Raw genomic sequence first — 19,221 nt, 5'->3', positions numbered from 1 at the left:
AAGGATGGGAAACATTAGCAAATTGCGGAGTGTTTAAAAAAAAACGATGGGTTATAGCCCATGTTTTTTGATTTTTTTGAAAAATTGCGAAAATTCCGCAATTTCCACAATTTCTGAAATTTTGAAAAAAAAAGTTATCCTCGTTTCTCATCATTTTGGACCATGGGCTATAGCCTATATCGTACGGCATACTATAGCGCGCCGTTTTTCATCATTTTTGATGATTTGACAAAAATGAAAAAAAACGATGGGTTATAGCCCATGTTTCTTCATGAATTAATTTGTCAACTTGTTAACTATACAATGTTTAAAACTTTTCACCATGATCATGTAATATATTATAAGCCCCGAGCTGAATTAAAACAGTTGCACTGTTTAGAAAAGCCGATTTGCTCGTCCACATATGACGTAAATTCTCCATTCATTGTCAATGGCATTTAATGTTTGTGTTGTCAATAGCAAATGTGACACGAGTTCATGACAAAATGCTGTATGCTGATATCCACATCATTCAAGTAAAGAAGACTTAACAATGACATTGTTTTCCTTTTATTAGATTTCACACATACAAATCACAGGTGTACACAAATATATAACGTTTTAATAAGACTTGCACAAACGTGCAACTAAGGGCACTGGAGAGAGAATGCTCATATTGAAGATGGTAGCGTTGTACTGGCCTGCTTCAGGCACAGAAAGAAAGACACCTGAAATACTGTGTGGGGCTGCAGGTTGACATTTCAGTCTCTGCCATAGATATTCTGAGGCTGATGAAAAACTGAGAAAAGTTGTTACGAAAACTCCTGTGTGAACTGCTGGTGGAACTTCCCGATTTTCTCCAATACAACTTTCAGTTTCTCGGCTGGAGGTAAGATGGTCATTCTAGACAAGATTACATAAAGGAAAGAAGTCCATAGATAAGAGAAAAGTGTGAAATGACTAGTAATTATAATTCAGTAACTAACTATATAAAATATGTAGGCTATAAAATAGCTGAATGCGATAATTTGATGACCAGCGGAGTCTCTGGTAGTACTTACTACTGAGTCTCCTACTGAGTCTGACCAATTATTTGGCTTAGGAATGTGAACAAAAACAAAAAAAATCTCCATGAATTCTAAGCTTCATGGTGTGTGTAATTGATACAAAATAAGTAGTTTTTAGGGTGAACTCTAATTCTAATGGCAGTGGGCTTACCTGAAGTGATAGGTTCCCTCTCTCTGTCCAAAGCCACTCCCTGGAACAAGGCAGATACCAGTCTCTTCCAACAGCTTCATGCAATATAACATATCTGGAGCCTGGCCGTCCTTCTGTAAACGCACACACACACACACACACACACACACACACACACACACACACACACACACACACACACACACACACACACACACACACACACACACACACACACACACACACACACACACACAGAGCGTGGATTTATAATTTAAAAAAACTCACTGTTGAAGACCAGTTGACATGCCATGGCTCTGTGCTCTATTATGTAAAGTATCTGGTGACTTGTGTAGCCCTGAAACATGTCATGACGCATCTTCACCCTGTTTTGAGAGGCCAGCCGCTGACTACATACACAAAGTGAACGTGTACATAAACGTTCAGATGTCATATGTACAGGGTGAAGATACGCCATGACACTCTTCAGACTGGCACTATAATAAAATTGAATTGACACTATACACTATATTTCTTATATCAGTTTATGCATACTGTATATAGTATTCATTTCATCATGATAGATTTATGAAATTGGTGCAGGCAATAGACAGTACATTTACACTTATTCCTTTAGACACAGTGCAATGTCCATTGTCAGAATCTAACTATATACGTTGCATTTGCATTTTACATTTTATTCTTATGTATTATGGTTTTGTTCTTGACTCTGTACCTTTCCTATGTTTCTTCTGTTGCTGCTATGACAACTATGACAAAAATAATTTGATTTGATACCAATAATTTACTCAAGTAAATTTAGAAATCCAGACTATACTTGTAACAGAGTATTTCTACATTGCAGTATTGATACATTTACTAAGTAAAAAAAAGAAAAGTCCACCACTGGTTGTTTGGGTTTAAAGAAAAGACAAAGTAAAAAAACACACAATTAAAAACACCCACAGAGTCAATAAACGAAGCCAAAAGAAACAGGGTGCACATAGTACAGACCTTGGCCAGCTCAATGGCCTTCTGGGGTAGAGTGACGCGAGGGAAGGTGTACATTGCACCCTGGACAGGGTTACATGTGATGCCAGGCACCGCGTTGAAGATCTGCTCAGTCAGCTGGGCCTTTGCTTTCAAGTCGGCCAACACAGCATTCCGTTCCTGTTGGAGAGACAACGTATCAAAGCGTTTTTTTATAAATAAAATAAATCAAAGAAATGAATATACACACACACACACACACACACACACACACACACACACACACACACACACACCATAGAGAGTAGCACTAGTGTGCAACTGTGCATGTTCAGACCTTCATAAATGTTTCATAGGAGGGTTCTCCAGGTTGGGGTGGGTTCACCACCAGGTCCAGCAGAGCCTGTCCCGGGACAGGCGGGCACAGACGCACCGAAACCAGCTTGGTGAGCTGCAGCTTCACCTCAGGATCCAGGTTGATCACCTCCATGTAGCCCCCGCGGAAACCACACCTAACACACGCACAAAAGAGTCAGGCATAATGCTATTGTATGAGCAGTTGAGCACACATTAAAATCCTGAGTGATCATTTAGCTCTGAGATAGGACTGTCACGGTGAAGAAGATATTTGGCCCTATATCAGGAAAAACCAAATAGTGCCCGGTCGTCATGGCATCACATAAAATAGTTTGTGTTTTCGTGATCAGATGCCACGGACATTCAGGGTGGCAGCGCAATATACAGTAATACCAGTATTTAGTTTGTTTATTTTAATACATTTATCCTGATTTAATTTAGCTCTCTATGAACTCTGTAATGTGTCATTGATGTTTTCAGGAAAGCATTTTGCATTAACTCCTGTTAAGTTTTTAGGCCCAAAACCGCATTAATGCACCAATGTGACTCCTTGCACCTGCCATTGGGGATAATGGTTTCATGCAACTACATGCAACTACTCACAACCGTTTGGTTGCAAGGAGTTGCATGGCTAATCATTGGTGCAATTTGGGTCTCAAGCGTGCTATACCAATAAAGGTTACTTGATTCTATAAAAGCATGGTTTATATTATGCCATTTCTGCTGTGTGCATCTACAGTCAAATCTTCAGTGAAAATTAGGCTCCAAAGAGCGTGCAAATCGAGTTAGTCTTCCGTGTTGAATGAACACTGAAGATTTGATGGTGTTCTCGCACATTTTCAAGTTTAGCTGCGAAGACTCACTCTCCCATGTAACATTTGGAGGTGGAGTGAAAGGAGGCCAGTTCCACAGCATCTGAATACTCTGGTCCCATCTCAAAGAGCACCTTCTTAAAGGAGTGGAAGGCACAGCCCTCTGCATAGATGTTATCCTGGTACACCTGAAGTGGAGAGGTAATATAGTCATGAGGATTCACTACATGTAAGGTAGGGGTTCTCAACCTGTCGCCAAATTAAAATATTTGACGAAGCTTCTCTTATGGGAATCCCTGGGAGGCTGGCACAAAAGTCCATAGCCAAATACTACTGTACTGTACAATTTGGGGGTCTTTGGCATGAAAAGGCAACATTCAGCCACTAGATGTCACACTATACTCACTGCACATCACAAACAGATCTGTGGTATATTGTTTCTAATTTCCCTACATAAGGGAAGCACTTGTGCAGTTTTCACCATTGATTGTGATGTGTAACTTATGCAATACATTTATTCAGCACCTTTTTCAAATATCTGCGGATAATTCTCTTTCTATTATAATATTTAAACATTGCAGCAGACATATCATGGAGGCAAAAAAGGCACAGCAAAAGGCATTAAAACAAAAAAAAAGCCAAATTATATAATTCATTATTATTATTATTATTATTATTATTATTAACAACTAAAGAAAAGAAAAAAGCCAAATTATATAATTCATTATTATTATTATTATTATTATTATTAACAACTATGGTTACACTGACTGAGTGGGATGCATTTTATATTATCAAGAGAAATGATTCATCATTGACTGTCACTTTCTCAGAACTAGTAACATGCACATTTCAATGATGTTCAGTGACCTCTAATACATCAACTACACATTAATGTGAAGAAATGAATGAAGTTACTTCATCAGCCATGAGGAAAAGGTGCTCCTCTTTAGCAAATCGGATCACATCTTCAATGCACTGTCTGCTCTGGACCTGACCTATCACACAGGACAACCACAGGTTGAAGATTAGAATTATTTATTCATTTACTGAAACTAAATAAATAAAACAAGAAAAATTAATCTGACTTGAAGTAGTTTTCAACTGTTGAATTGATCTTCTAAAAAATTAAATTAATTAAACAATACATCCGTGCTACTAGGGTGACCAGATCCCAACTAGCCAGATGTGGGACAAAGAGTGTGTTTGTGTGGGACAATGTGGGACACATGCAGGGTTGTGTCGTGCACGTGAATAATGTGTATACGAAAACAAAAATAATAACATTTCTATTCTGCCTCTCACATAGCATATCTATGCTTTGTCATCTGGTTGATGCAGTAGCACATCATAGGACTATGATGATAATAACTATAATAGAACTACTATGCAACTAAAAGAAACTTAACAGAAATATACAATACAAAATACACCAACGACCAACCAACCAACCAACCAATACAACTGGACCAATTAACTAACCAACCAACCAATACACAATACACCAACCAACCAACCAACCAAATTAACCAATACAACTGGTCCAACCAACCAAGGGGCTTTGATTTGATTGTGATTTGTGAAGCCATGAATTATAACCAATAAGGAACCAATAAATAAACGTTTACTTTATCAAAGTATCCTCCTCCTAACAAAGCCAACTACTGCAAATTATTTTGAAATTGTACAGGTAAAATAAATAAAATATATAATAAATTAAACCAGAAATATAAATCAAAATTGGTCAGCATTGGAGGAAACTCATAATAAATTAAATTGTAAACACACTTCTCCACCATAGCAGCATAGCCAGGATCACCTTTTAGGTGTTTATGTTGTCCATTACAAGTCTGAACGTCTCTCAGTCAGTTGTACTGTGTGGTAAACACTAGTTATTTCACCTGCTGTTACTTTTTATTGTTGTTTGGTTTTAGTACAAATGTGTTACGTGTCCATTCACCGTGAAGCCTCCTTTTGAACACGTTGCTTCACGTCGTTATTCACCTCCTCCGTGTGTCACTGAGAAACGACTCTAATTACAAATGTCACAGACTCACAGAAGACTCTTTCAATATGCCTTGCACTGTCTGCATGGCTTCTTCACCCTCGGATAAATAGTTCCCCTGTGCTTGTTGTAACTGCACTTCATTTTCTTCACCTTTATCCTCGTTGTTTCGTGCATTGTTTTGTTTTGGTGGGTGTTCAGTGAACACTGTTAGTATCCGCACCGCATTGATTTGAAGGGCGCGTTCGGAAATAGCGCACTGAGCCCACTGTGCAATGCAAACTATAGGCGAGTGTGCTCCGGTGTGGTATTTACGAACGCGCCCATTCCCCCTCCCTGCCCGGCTGTTTGATTGACAGCCAATTCTACCTATACCTACACGCACACAGACACCCACACACACACACAGTCACGGCCCGCCCCCTGGCCCTGTCATGACAGCCTCCGCAGCTCCGCTGTTCTCCCACAGACCCACAGATAAAGCGCACATTTGAAAACTGGAGCCTGTCAATCAGAATGCGGGACAACGTCTCAATTTGCGGGACGCATGAAAAGTCGTTGAAATGCGGGACAATCCCGCACAAAGCGGGACATCTGGTCACCCTACGTGCTACCTAGGAGTCGGACTGACATTTTGTTGCTTTGATGCACATATAATTGCAAATACTTTCACACACACCCACATACTGTACTGTTACGCTGCATTGTTCACTTTACCACTAGACTGTACACATGCTGTACATACAATAGAGTGCAGGAGTGCAGTATCCACACTGTTGAAGAAGCTCTCTGTACAAGATTTTCACTGCCTGTAATGTTGCTACCTGCTGTATTGTGTGTGTGTGTGTGTGTGTGTGTGTGTGTGTGTGTGTGTGTGTGTGTGTGTGTGTGTGTGTGTTCGCGTGCATGTCAATCAAAATGCAAACCAGTTGGATTTCCAGGATTGATGATGCAGAGGGCGCGGGGATTGCAGTGTTGCCTTGCGGCAGTGACGGATCTCCTGAGTTCGGTGACGTCCAGGCCCCAGCACTTGTCCTCGTCCAGGTAGTAGTTGATCTGCACAGCGGCCAGGTCGGCCAAGGCAGCAGAGTACAGCGGATACTGTGGAACGGAGATCATCACACCCGTGCGCTCGCGGCCCTCACCAGCCACCAACAACTTCAGCATGGTCTGGGAGGAAGAGAAGAGAGCGTGTTGTGTACTCCACGGTGACGGGTCCTCAGCAATACACCCGCCAAGTGTAAGAACAACATATTTTCAGATGGGGGTCGGTGGCCAATTACATACAATTTCTGAGGTCCTTGACATGAAATAGTTTGAAAACCACTGATATAGAAACGCTTTTCAGAAAACTGTCATGATTTAGAAGACATTTTGTAGAATCAGTTCTCAGTCCTAAATGGGTTAAGAACATCTGGCATACAGAAAGGTAAAGACAATATCTTAACATGAGCAAATATTGAACGAGACAACTAGAACATTTACGTCTTGCTCAAGGACATCAACTCAGGGGGAGCAGGGGATGGAACCGCAAACCTTCCCGATTCCTACCTCTACCTCCTGAGCCATCGCAATTTGTTAAAATATACATGAACATTTATAAATCAGTGGTTCTTAAAGCGGGCTCCGGATGGACCCTTAGGGGTCTGTAACTCAGAGTTTACTTGAAATCAAAAAGTTTGAGTACCCTCACTGTTATAATTAATTAACTGGGGAAAAAAGAAAGCTGGCCCGATTAGTGGAGGATTTCAGTTTAAACATGGAAAGGAGGAGGTGTATAGTCATACCACTATAGCGTCGCTGGCACCTGTGGAGAGGTAGATGTTGTCTGGGTTGGAGGGAATTCCACCATCCCTCTTCTGGATGTAACGAGCAGCGTCCTGGCGGATGCACTCTATTCCCTGGCTAGCACTATAAGCTCCTGAAAAGCACAGGACAACACACTCAGATTCTGACTCACACAGGACTGACTGTACTGTTGATATACAAAACACTATGCAAACAAACACAGAAACAAACACAAGCCCAGGGTTAGCATTTGCCCACACCCTCAAATCAGATTTCCTTTTTAGAATGGTCAGAAAATATTTCGATTTTGTGTCAATTTGTATTCATATGAAATTTATCAATAAGATGATAATTAATAGTTTCATTTGTATTTGAATCAATACTTGAATGCTTTGACTGCTGTCTTTGGACATGCCTGAGCCCAGCCCTCCGGCACACATGGGAATGGTGTGGCTCTGATGTGGATCTGGGACTTCATGTGGCGAGTCTGTAGATGTCATCTACTGTATGTCATATATGATGTATGACTCTACATTTGATCAAGATTTCATCCCAAATTTCAATTATACATATATATAAACTTGTGTTGTGTACTTCTGTTGCCACTAAAAGTTAGCCACCTGCAGAACCACATCGGAGAAATAGACATACAGGTACAGGTATTTTTCAAACCACCACCTGATAAAACTGCCGCAGTGAACTGAAGCAATTCCATGCTAAAAGCACAGCAGAACAAGCAGCTAGCATCAGAGAGGACGTAGCAGTTACAGAGGATGATGCCACTAGCAGCAGTATTTAAAGTTGTCCTTTTCCATCAACGACCCTAAACTGCAGTGGACTTTCCAAAACACAGGATACATTATAATTCTCACGTAGTATTGCTGGCTTAACTAAGAACATACTGTAGCAGTGTAGCCTCTAGCCCAGGGCTTCTCAAAGTGGGTGCCATGCCCATGGCACCCTAGGGTGCCTTGACGTAAGTCCAGGGGTGCCTCAGAACACTTTGATAATTCATTAATGTCAATTCAGTTTAACCACTTGTAACATTGGTGACTGTTCCCCCAGAATAGGAATGCTGTGGTTTAAGTGGTTAAACGCCAACTATAAAAGTCATTTTACCCAATGGAAACTAATATTCTCTCCACTTTTCCTCGTGACATACTGTATCGTTGGGGAAAGATTTACATATTTGCTACCGTTAATGACAAAAGGTGCTATAAAATTAACAATGTGATTCAGAGGTGCCGTGGATGAAAGTTATTTACATGGGAGACAAAAATGTTTGAGAACCACTGCTCTGATTTGTCGCTGTCCATTGGTGGTAGTGCTGAACCATTCACCAATCGTGGCTGTCCTTTGTATTAGAGCCCTGCCGTGGGAGTGTTTTATTAATCCCACTCCCGTTGGATTTCTGACCACTCCCGCCCGCTCCCGTTGGATTTCTGACCACTCCCGCCCGCTCCCGTTGGATTTCTGACCACTCCCGCCCGCTCCCGTTGGATTTCTGACCACTCCCGCCCGCTCCCGCAATGATTTCATTCATTGATTTGACCACCCGCAGTGACCGCCTGTCCGCCGCTCCTGCCCCGCAACAAAAAATTAAGTCACATTTAGTCCCGCACCATCCCGCAATTTTATCGTTTAGTTCCGCTAAACCAGCAATATTTCCATTGATATCGAAAAACATTAGGAGTTTACCCAAACAGAATGAGATTGAGCAGGCGCACACGAGAGAGGGGTTGTTTATTTGTGAGGAGTTGCTCACAGATAGAGGGACGGGACATATACTGTACACTACAGTATATGGTACAGTATATGTCTGACGGGACATATACTGTACCTACTGTAGGCCTATTGTGCTATATTACATTGTGACATGTCAAGGACACCGTGACGAGCTGCGCACAGGATGCAGCATGAGCCGTGAGGAGAGAGAGAGAGAGAGAGAGAGAGAGACTCCACATGATGCAATAGCAGCGATAACCAGCACGGTAGGGGAAATTACGTTCTTCTCAAACATTATTCATATCTTGCTAGTGTATAAGCTCTGTATCTGGTTACTTGTGGGAGGATGCAGGAATTTGCAGGGCCCGCTGGTTTTATCTTGGCCGCCTGTTCCCGACCGCACGCGCAACGTGGGACCCTGCTCCTGGTGCATTTTGTGTGCCCCCCAAGGTTGAGTCCATCCTTCTCCTCACTTGGAAGTATGGGATTCATACTCGTCATCAGTAAAAATGTGATAAACCTTTACGCCAGTGGATGGACTGGTGTTGAGCAGAGCGCAAATTATAGGAAAGAAATATTATCTCAGACAATTACACCGTCCCTGTTAAATGAACTCTAGTGAAGTAAGTAAGCAAGTAAGTTGACAAAGTTCTAAAGTGAAAATGAAAATAACTTGCATAAGTAGAGCACAAATCTCCACCAGGAGGTATGCCCTATAATTATAGTGATGTATGCAGTGACATTACAACCTAAAAGAAGTTCTACATCAACCGTCTTCCCTCCTATATTCATTTCTCACACTAACTTTCTCCATGTTTCTCTCATATTTATGTCATTCGGCCTTTCCTAGCGTGTCACCAGTCAATCACATGTTGATTTTTAATTTAATGTTGGATGTTCGCTGACCCATACTTGCACATAATTGCACAATTGTATATGAAATGGAACAGTAATGGCATTTAGGATGAGATGATGTACACAGCTGTATCTGAAAGGACAGATCTTGCCAGCAGAGTCTCAGGAATGAGTGTGGAGAGAGATACAGTAAGAGAAATTAGTCTCTCAATCCATACACATGCATGATGTCAAGCCGAAATATGGATTTAACAATTCGGTAAGGGTGTCCCGATCAAACCACCCAAAACATTTTCAAATCCAATATTTCAAGAATTAAGAGGACACTGAATTAGGCTACATTAGTTTCTCATGCATTGACTTTAAACTTAGTTTTTAGGCAAAGTTGTCCAATTGACCAATATGATAGCACATCCATGGCCTCATGTCAGCGTAAATAACAAGAAATATGACACTGATCAGCCTAGTAGATAGAATACTAAACGGAGAGAGTTAATAGGGTTCTAAGTTAATAGTTATGTAGTACAGTGGCTCAAAACCCACATTGTTGGAGAGAGTGCTGCTGATTATGTATCCTTCCACCAACTAGTCCCTAAGTAAAGAGCACTAGACATCGACCCACATGAACCGCAGTAGGATAGGCATTAGGCAACCACCAGTACAGCACCATAGTTAGGATCAACTGATGTAGTGAATGACAGAGTGATACTGTGAGTGTGAGCAGATGATAGCCTGTTAGAATTCCTGGAATAGATGGGAAAATCAGGGGGGAGGCGAGGGGAATGAAGTGCAGAAGACGAGTTCTCTGACCTAAGCTGTTTCCGCCGCATGCCTGAAGGATTCGCTGTGCTCTTTGCTTAGCGTCCTCTGGAAACCTGTTGTCTTCGAGAAGATCAGGGTAGGCACACATAGCTAAGACCTGAGATAATCCAGAACAAGAATATGACACACACACAATGCTCATGCATGTAATAACATGCCACATTGCATCCTTATTAAGCATAACTCTAATATGGATTCTATTGCACTGTGACTTAAAAGGAGGCCGTGTTCCAACCTGTCTGAGAAATGTGATAGGCTTCTGGCCCATGGCATGAGCGTCACCAATGTTTGCCTTGATGACTTCCGTGAACGGCTTCTTGACTCCCTGGAAGAGGGGGAAGAGATAGAGTGAAAATGACAGAGTGAAAGAGACAGCCAGACAGAGAGAGAGACAGAGAAATAAAGAGTACGGTAGTTCCTGTAACTCCTTATTAAATTGCTCAGTGAGGGTGTTTATTGCATGCAGTGAGGGTGTTTATTGCATGCATGCGAGAATTGGAATTGTGCCAATACAAGAAAGGAGAGACAAACGGGCAAGACAGGACACAGCTGCTTCACTTTGAAATGGCTTAAAGCGTCAGACTTCAGGCAAAACACTGACATTGACTTTGACTTTTGACACACACACACACACAAATATTTCTACACACTGTTTATGTCTAATCTCAGTCTGTTATGTCTACTGATTTTATTGTTATGCATATTTTGTCTTGCTTTCTGTAAAATGTAATTGATTTATTCTTTCAATAAAAAATATTTAATAAATAAATCACATAGTTTCCAACAGCTGTTATACTACTTCCATCGGTGTACACTCTGGCCTTACAGTTTGTCCATGGTTAAACTGTGAGTCACTAAGCACGACTTGGTCAACTATGATGTGGTTGTGGTTTATTTTACAGCATGTCTTATTTCATAATTTGGGTTAGTGTAGGCATTGTCAGAGCTGAACGTTGCATACTCCTTATTGAAGTAACATACAGAATCGTCACTGCAGAAACCTTGTACCTCCATATTTCAACTTTTGTATTCCCCCGTAAATGATTGCCCCATTTCGTCGTGTGTCACACAAAAGTAGTGGAAATAGACGATCTACAAGCTCACAACACGTGTTGGGGGCTTGTAGAACCATTATACTGATGGCTGAAGAGTCGTGAAGGCCACAGAAATTCCTACAGCTCTAAAGTGTTCTTACTTTAGGAGTTTCATGGGGGAACAGGGCCACGCTTGCCAACAAACATTGTTTTCCATCAGTGGAAGTGCAACCACCCACAGTCCAGGAATCTGCAGCTGTGGCGAACAAACATAAAATGTTTGAAAATATCCAAATTATGTCTGCCTGTCCTACTGTAGGACAGAGCAATTACCATATGCAACATATACATAAGGAGGCTCTTTAAACATTCCTGACAACATCCAGTACATGACTGACACTGTAGTTAGGAACCAAATGGACCTTTACAGAGACCTCTCAGTCTGTGGCCTAAATGCATGCCAAACTGGGGTCTTGAAATTAAAACAATTGAAATCCACTGTCTTAGCATATAAATCCAACTGTGGAGACGTGTACACATTCATCTCACACACTGATGCTGCCCTTGGTTCTATGCAAAGCATGCACACATACACACACACCCCCCTCGGCTCTCATTAGTAGTCTTGTGTTTTAGACAGACAAGCATAGAGTGAGCTTGGCACCGCTATGGAACAGGCAGCGACCGCACATGAAAGGGGGGAGGGGGTGCTTTTAAAGTACCACGACGACTCCGGCAAGGGACACAGACCCTTCTGTTTTTATCAGAGCAAAAGACTACTGTGTAGCAAGTACTCCTAACTCCCCATTACTAATAAATTGCACACCACAGTAAGAAAATGGATGCTTTTCCTCTATCCCAAATTAAAACCCAATTCCCAACCCTCTTCATTTCAGACACGTTTCATTATATACACCGATATCTATCCATCAGCTTTTTGTCTTCACGATTTATCTCACTGGCTCCTACAACGTTTGGTTTGGAGCCTCTGGGTCTGCTTGCTGATAGACCATTCCCCTTATATTGGATTAAAACGCAAATGTGACATTTGGTGGCTCGCATAGATTCCATCCAGTGGCTTCATCGACTGTCATAACTGTGTCTCAACAACAATATTTGAACTGATAAACAAGACAGGGTATAATAAGGGCACGGCTTCCTGATGGATCTCAGACGTCATGTTGAAGGTGTCATTCATCATTCATTCATGCGATATCCACAAAATGTGCACAGTATTCACACAAAAACATGTGAAAATGTTTTAGAAAATTGACCAACTGGCACTGTCTGGCAGCGTCCGCATGAAATCTGGCGCTGTTCGAGTCTGGTCTGTACAGATGCAGATACACTCTAGAGTTAAACTCTAGACGGGCCTGCCCCAAAGTTATTTGTGTAGCCGCGCCTGGCAGCCGGCGAAAACTACAGTTCTCAACAGGCCCGAAAATGAAGGCCCGGCTACCTGGGCCCTCATCCAACCCTGTACATTCAATACCCAGCCCAGCTGCCACCCTTAGATCTCCATATATGGAGCTCACCTGTTCTGACATTCCATATCTTGATCTGACCTGATCAAACCCTGTACACTCAAGATACGCTCCATATATGGCCAATGTAAAATACATTTTTAAAAAGCCTGAAAAAGCCTTTTGTGATGATGAAGGCTGCAAAATATGTCAGTGTTTTCTGGGGAAGCTTTCGAAGGAGTCAATAGTTGGAACATTTAAAGAAATATGGAATTTGTAATAAATGAGCCTTATCGGACAATGTTCCTCTGAAAGGTAATTTTTTTATGTTTGTGCTGCAGCTGTCTGAGAGAGATACTGTAAAGAAAACATTAGTATATCATTCATTACAAGCTTGACTTATATTATTGTTTAACCCTTTAACTTCCCTATCCTGATCTGTGCAAAGAAAAACAAGATGTTTTAAATAGGCCTGGCCAGCGGAGTTACATGAAATCGTTGACTTTAATTCTATTACAGTACGTACAGTATATGCTTGATTGGATTACCGTATATATTGTATTGATACAAACCAACTGCATGCCTAGCATTTACTATTGGGTAGCAGTTCATGTCAAGCCGGGAGACAGATGATAGCCAATCAGATATAAGGTAATTGGGGTGTAATTGGGGCCGACCCTATTGCAAGTACATCGACCACATCGACCGCAAGGTCACAGAATCCGGGACCCACCTTTCTCTGGGACCTTGCTTTACTTGTTGCTCTTCCTTGTCTATAGAAAATATGTAATTAAAGGCCCAGAACATTCCTAAAAGGTGTTTCCGCTTTCCGCGTACTCTTGCTGATTATATCTCTAGTAAGGTTCGAGCTAGGTGGAGCTATGCTGATCATTATGTGTCACAAACATCCGCCATAAAGAATGATAACAAGGTAAATTGGCCTGTCCTTAGAGGTGCAAACAGGAGGGTGAATCTCTGAGGTGTGTAAATAGCCAAAGTAGCTGAAAATAACTGTATGAGTATTTAGGGCCTTTTAAGGTAAAGTGGGGGAAAAAATGAAAAAAGGTGCAGAGTACAGCTGGTTGCTGTACCAAGTTCTGTTAAAGTGATCCCGTATTCATCTGCCCAACTCCAACAAATGAGTTACTTTATACATGTGGTCCACGTTGGCGGTTGGGTAAATCTCAGTCTGCATTTGACCCATCTTAACTATCAGGAGCAGGGGGCAGGCAATGAGCCAGCTCAAGGTCTAAGGCCAGTGACAGGCTCAAGGGCACAGCACGGCACTGTGACTATGACCACTGAACTATACGAGCTCCCTAGTCCCTACAGTATTGTAATGTACGTATAGTACGCTCCACCATGCAAACAGTCCTGCAGGCTGCAGGGTCAGTTTACTGTACCTGTATCTTGTTTACATGTGGAGTCAGCATGTTCTTGCAGGCCAAAACGTCAGGCCAGCCAACTCTAACATTTTAGAGTTCAGGCTGAGTCAATATTTGTATTTCTGTGGGTATATGCCTGTCGTTACATCAACCTCGGTGCAAGAACTGCAGGGTTGTTGTTTTGCATTAGCGTTAGTTGTAATTGTACAAAAGGTCTAAGTCACCGATGCAACCACACATCCCCTCCCCTCATTCACGTCCTTGTTCTGATCCAACAAAGAGGTGACTGTTTTCTGGGTGACAGAGCAGCCAGCCCTGCCCCCCCCCCTTATCCCTGTGATGTCCTACTCAATCAGCGGCGGCAAGCACCGATTACATGACACCAACCAACCTATCCAGGACATCCTGTTCACCAGTCCACATAGGACCTAATATAATGCTTGGTTTGTTACTGTATGCACCACCTAGACTGAAGCTACATACACACAGCACACACCTAACTCCTGTAGAAGAGATTGCATTTATTGGGACTTCTCTAGACTAACAACACGTGGCTCCATCATCTGATAATACGGAGACGCACTCACGGACATGTAAAAACTTCACACAATAAGTCTTTCTAATTTGTCCGCTATGTCTGCCATGGTCTGTTTCTAACAATCGCCAAATCCACTATATCAGGTTGCCACAGGTCCGTCCAGGTCTGTCTAAGGCTGATTTATCTTGTAGCCGCAGTGCAGTCCCTGTCATTTCTGATGACATGAGATATTGTTCAGAGAGCCAAACACACGCACATGCACGCACACACGCGTTAGTATATTGCTATACTTGTGAAGACATCAACATTTTATGCCATCTGGAAAGAATGCAGTCTTTACAATTAGTTTACATTACAAGTGCACAATCCGCCACATTGTGAGATTGCAGTTTTCGGTGTCCGACAGTCACACAGGCAGGCAACTAAGGATAAACCAGGCACAATTTTAACTTCATCTAAACCTAAACTTAAACCTAATCCCAACCTGCATCTTTTCTTTTCCCAATTGTAACCTAATAAAAATCGTTTTAAAATGTGGCATGTGACATGAAAAGATAGTGAACCAACCTGAGTAAACAGCTGATCAAAATAAATCAGCAGGTACTATTTAGCAGCAGCACACCGTTTATTGGAGGATGGGAAATTAACCACTTAAAACACAAATTATATTTACTTTTATTTTGTCATAATCTTCAAGGCAAGTGGGGCAGGGAGTTGTTTATTTCAAGGGAGAAGCCCATGTGTCATGTCATGCATTACTCGTCCAGCATGTGGCATGCAAGATAGCAAGTAAACCAGCCTTGGCATACAGTATGCCTACTGTCAACAGCAGATTGTAGCTCAGCCAGTAGGCTACTTTATTTGGCAGATTGGATGGTGGAAAATGAACCACTTAAAAACACAAAAAACTATTTTATTTTGTATAATCTTCAAGGCAACTGGTTGTTTATTTCAAGGGAGAACCCAATGTGTATGCCCATTGTGTAATACTAATACCATGCTCTGCTGGTCACTGCATTACCAGCATGTGGCTAGAGTTCTTGTGGGCGATATTTGGCCCTCACAAGTATAGCAATACAAGGACACACAGATACACGAAATGTGCTGATCCCTCAGTAAACGTGTTGCAGTCACAGACCTGTCAGGAAACAGGCAAGCAGCCTCTCAGCTGACAAGGCAACTGGAGCACCTCCAGGCCAGCCCTATTAAGAGAACTATGGGATCCACCACGTCACGTTCTGCACAGTAACATTGTCACCCGTAAGGATCCATTTTCACACTTGCACAGTTAAATTAACACTTTTTGCTAGCATGGATTGTTTTCACTGCCAACAATTTGACCTCTACATGATGCCAATAGACAGGTCCGATTAGATATAAAATACTAGGCACTGCAAATTGGCTGCAAATAAGACCTGTGTCATTTGAATGCATATGATGTCTCTTCTTGGGAGTACACACAGTAGTATATTATTTTTAAGTAAGACGTACTGACCGTACTGTACTATTGGAAATTAACATGAAAGTATATGGTTCCAACATGGACATAGAGATAGATGTGCTCAAAGGGATTTATTTATTCATTACGGTGGCTCTGTCTTTCTGGCATAATTCTGTTTACCATTTCCTCATGAAACTTTTATCACATAAAGTAAATGAATGCTTACGTCAGCTCATTCAATTCTAAACGTTGAATGAGAGAGGCACAGTTAAAGGAGTGAAAAACAGGTGTGACTACCAAGAATTTCAGGATCTTTCTGCAGAACAGGAGCTGCTTGGTAATGACCGCCTCTTACAAAGAAAAAGTCTGGACTCTGGCTCACTTCAATGGACTCTTCTCTACAGAGGGACGGAGGGAGGAGAGAGCACACAAAAGACATTGCACGGGGGAATACTTCATCTCTTATATAATAACCTCTCAACAATGTAGGCCTATCTACTGTAGACTGGTTTCTCAGGGCAGAAAATCTGTCAGGCCTATCCACTCTGGACTGTTTCGACAGAGTATAGAATTCACCAGCACTTGGAAATGTCCTTTACTTAATTTTTACATGGATAGACACAGGTAGCATAAAAATAATAAACAATTACCAAAGCACTCTAAAAAGAGGGGTCCGGCCCCCCCAGGGCCGGGGGGAGTTCAGGGGTTCCCCAGCTAAATGATCATTGTTATGAACCAAATGGACACTTAAGAGGTTTGTATTTGTAAGTGTACAAATAGAACCAATGCGATGCACAAATGGTACCAAATATTATGGGGGTATGTGGCCTAATTAGTACCAAACTTGGTCTTGAAATTACACTGGCATCAAGGACATTTCCGTGAGAGCTGGTGATCTTCCTGCCTATGTGAACTTGAGCCGTGCACCGAGTAAAGAGAGTAATTGTTGAGACTTGAGTTGAAGTCGCAGTCGGTCTCTACAGAGACCTCAGGCTACAGCAGTGTGTGAGACTGTGACATGCACACCAGCTATGCACTGTAGTGTAGATTCTTGCCAGTTGATTACCCTGCATGTATTGCAGCTACAATCGTATTAGGTACACGACTGCTTGTCCCCTTACTTGATCTAATTTGTCTTTCAGGACACTTTGCCTCTGAAAAGAGGCCAAGAGGGTTATCCGAAGGTTGCATCACAGCTCTCCAATCAATGAGACATCATGTGCATCTCATGCTTGGCTTCTCTAGGGGAAAACATGGTGGATATAATCGATCAGTGGAGCTGACTGTGCAACACTGCTGAGCTATCGCTGTCACCCAGGTAGTCTTTGCACGTTCCCTCACTTAACATACAGTACATGATGTATTGTCTGTGCCTCATATCAATCATTTATGCATTTTCTATTGAAGTAACTGTCAAGGCAAGTTGAGATGTTTTTTGTTTTTCAAGGGAGCCACCAAGTGTATGCCCATTCTTTGTGTTACATCATGCATTTAACCATTTAACAACATGTGGCATGTGACATGAAAAGATAGTGAACCAACCTGAGTAAACAGCTGATCAAAATAAATCAGCAGGTACTATTTAGCAGCAGCACACAGTTTATTGGAGGATGGGAAATTATCCACTTAAAACACAAATTATATTTACTTTTATTTTGTCATAATCTTCAAGGCAAGTGGGGCAGGGAGTTGTTTATTTCAAGGGAGAAGCCCATGTGATGTCATCATTTTATGTGTCATGTCATGCATTACTCGTCCAGCATGTGGCATGCAAGATAGCAAGTAAACCAGCCTTGGCATACAGTATGCCTACTGTCAACAGCAGATTGTAGCTCAGCCAGTAGGCTATTTTATTTGGCAGATTGGATGGTGGAAAATGAACCACTTAAAAACACAAAAAACTATTATTTTCACTTGTATTTTGTATAATCTCAAGGCAACTGGTTGTTTATTTCAAGGGAGAACCCAATGTGTATGCCCATTGTGTAATACCATGCTCTGCTGGTCACTGCATTACCAGCATGTGGCATGTGCAAGATACATGTAGCATTAGCAAACCAGCCTTAAGCATACAGTTACAGTATGCCTACTGTCAACAGCAGATTGAAACAACTCAGCAGGTAGACTACCTACTTTTTAGTCAGACAATCGGCATTGTCCATCTCACACGCACAGATTGGAGGATGGCAAATCAAATAAAGACATACTTGGCTGCACGCTGTGTTGCCCAGCCCTCGCACAACTATGTAGGAAGGGCTAAATTATAATAAATTACACTGAAAAATGCACGTGCAATTATGGGTGACAATGGATGATGAGCAGAGCAGGTTGCATTCACAGATCAGACTGACCTCTTTCAGTTCCTTTTCCAGTTGTAAAGCCCGCTGCACGATGGGACCGCGGACAGCATACTCCACCCGCTTGACGTTCGGGTTCATGTTGTCAACTGTCAGAACCCTCCCGCGGTGCGAGACTCCATTCTCTCCGGAGGACATGCTTCTTTTCAAGACGTGGCCGCTTGCCTGCAGCCGCTCCACGATATACACTAAATATCTGAAATATTTGAGATATATATATTACAATAACAGAAACAGCGTGACTGAGGCATATGCTGAGGCATATTCCTCTCGCCAAAACGTATCGGTTCTAACTTCTTACCCTTCAGACGCTGCTAAAGTTCCCAGTGTGCTGCCTGTGTACAGCGTGTCTCCAGAAGTTTGCTTCAACTCAACTGTCACCAGCGCGCAGTGCGTTCACACCCCCTATGGTTCACACGCTCTCTTTCTCCTCACTGCTCAGCACGTGTTTGTTATTATTACCCAACTTTGAA

The 19,221-nt window shown here is 42.0% G+C and overlaps 1 protein-coding gene across 2 annotated transcripts; it reads right to left on the bottom strand.

The window, feature by feature from the left end:
- Positions 1 to 533: 533 nt before the first annotated feature.
- Positions 534 to 19,221, bottom strand: LOC308336163 (alanine aminotransferase 2-like). 2 transcript variants are annotated; one of them, XM_080793444.1, is made up of 12 exons: positions 19,043 to 19,221; positions 18,743 to 18,944; positions 10,766 to 10,855; positions 10,519 to 10,627; positions 7,128 to 7,261; positions 6,267 to 6,510; positions 4,254 to 4,333; positions 3,387 to 3,523; positions 2,504 to 2,678; positions 2,191 to 2,346; positions 1,198 to 1,310; positions 534 to 882 (listed from the first exon to the last, which is right to left on the bottom strand). In XM_080793444.1, exons 2-12 carry the CDS (start codon positions 18,884 to 18,886, stop codon positions 792 to 794), a joined length of 1,473 nt encoding a protein of 490 aa, XP_080649570.1. In that variant the 5' UTR covers positions 18,887 to 18,944; positions 19,043 to 19,221; the 3' UTR covers positions 534 to 791. The 2 variants fall into 2 exon arrangements, with proteins under 2 accessions (XP_080649570.1, XP_080649571.1); XM_080793445.1 differs by having other exon boundaries at positions 19,050 to 19,221.

This window comes from Protomyctophum bolini, assembly GCF_963924005.1.
Source record: "Protomyctophum bolini genome assembly, chromosome: 21".
Classification (NCBI taxonomy): Eukaryota; Metazoa; Chordata; class Actinopteri; order Myctophiformes; family Myctophidae; genus Protomyctophum; species Protomyctophum bolini.
The sequence above is the reverse complement of the archived record's forward strand: the minus strand, read 5'-3'. Positions and strand labels throughout refer to the sequence as shown.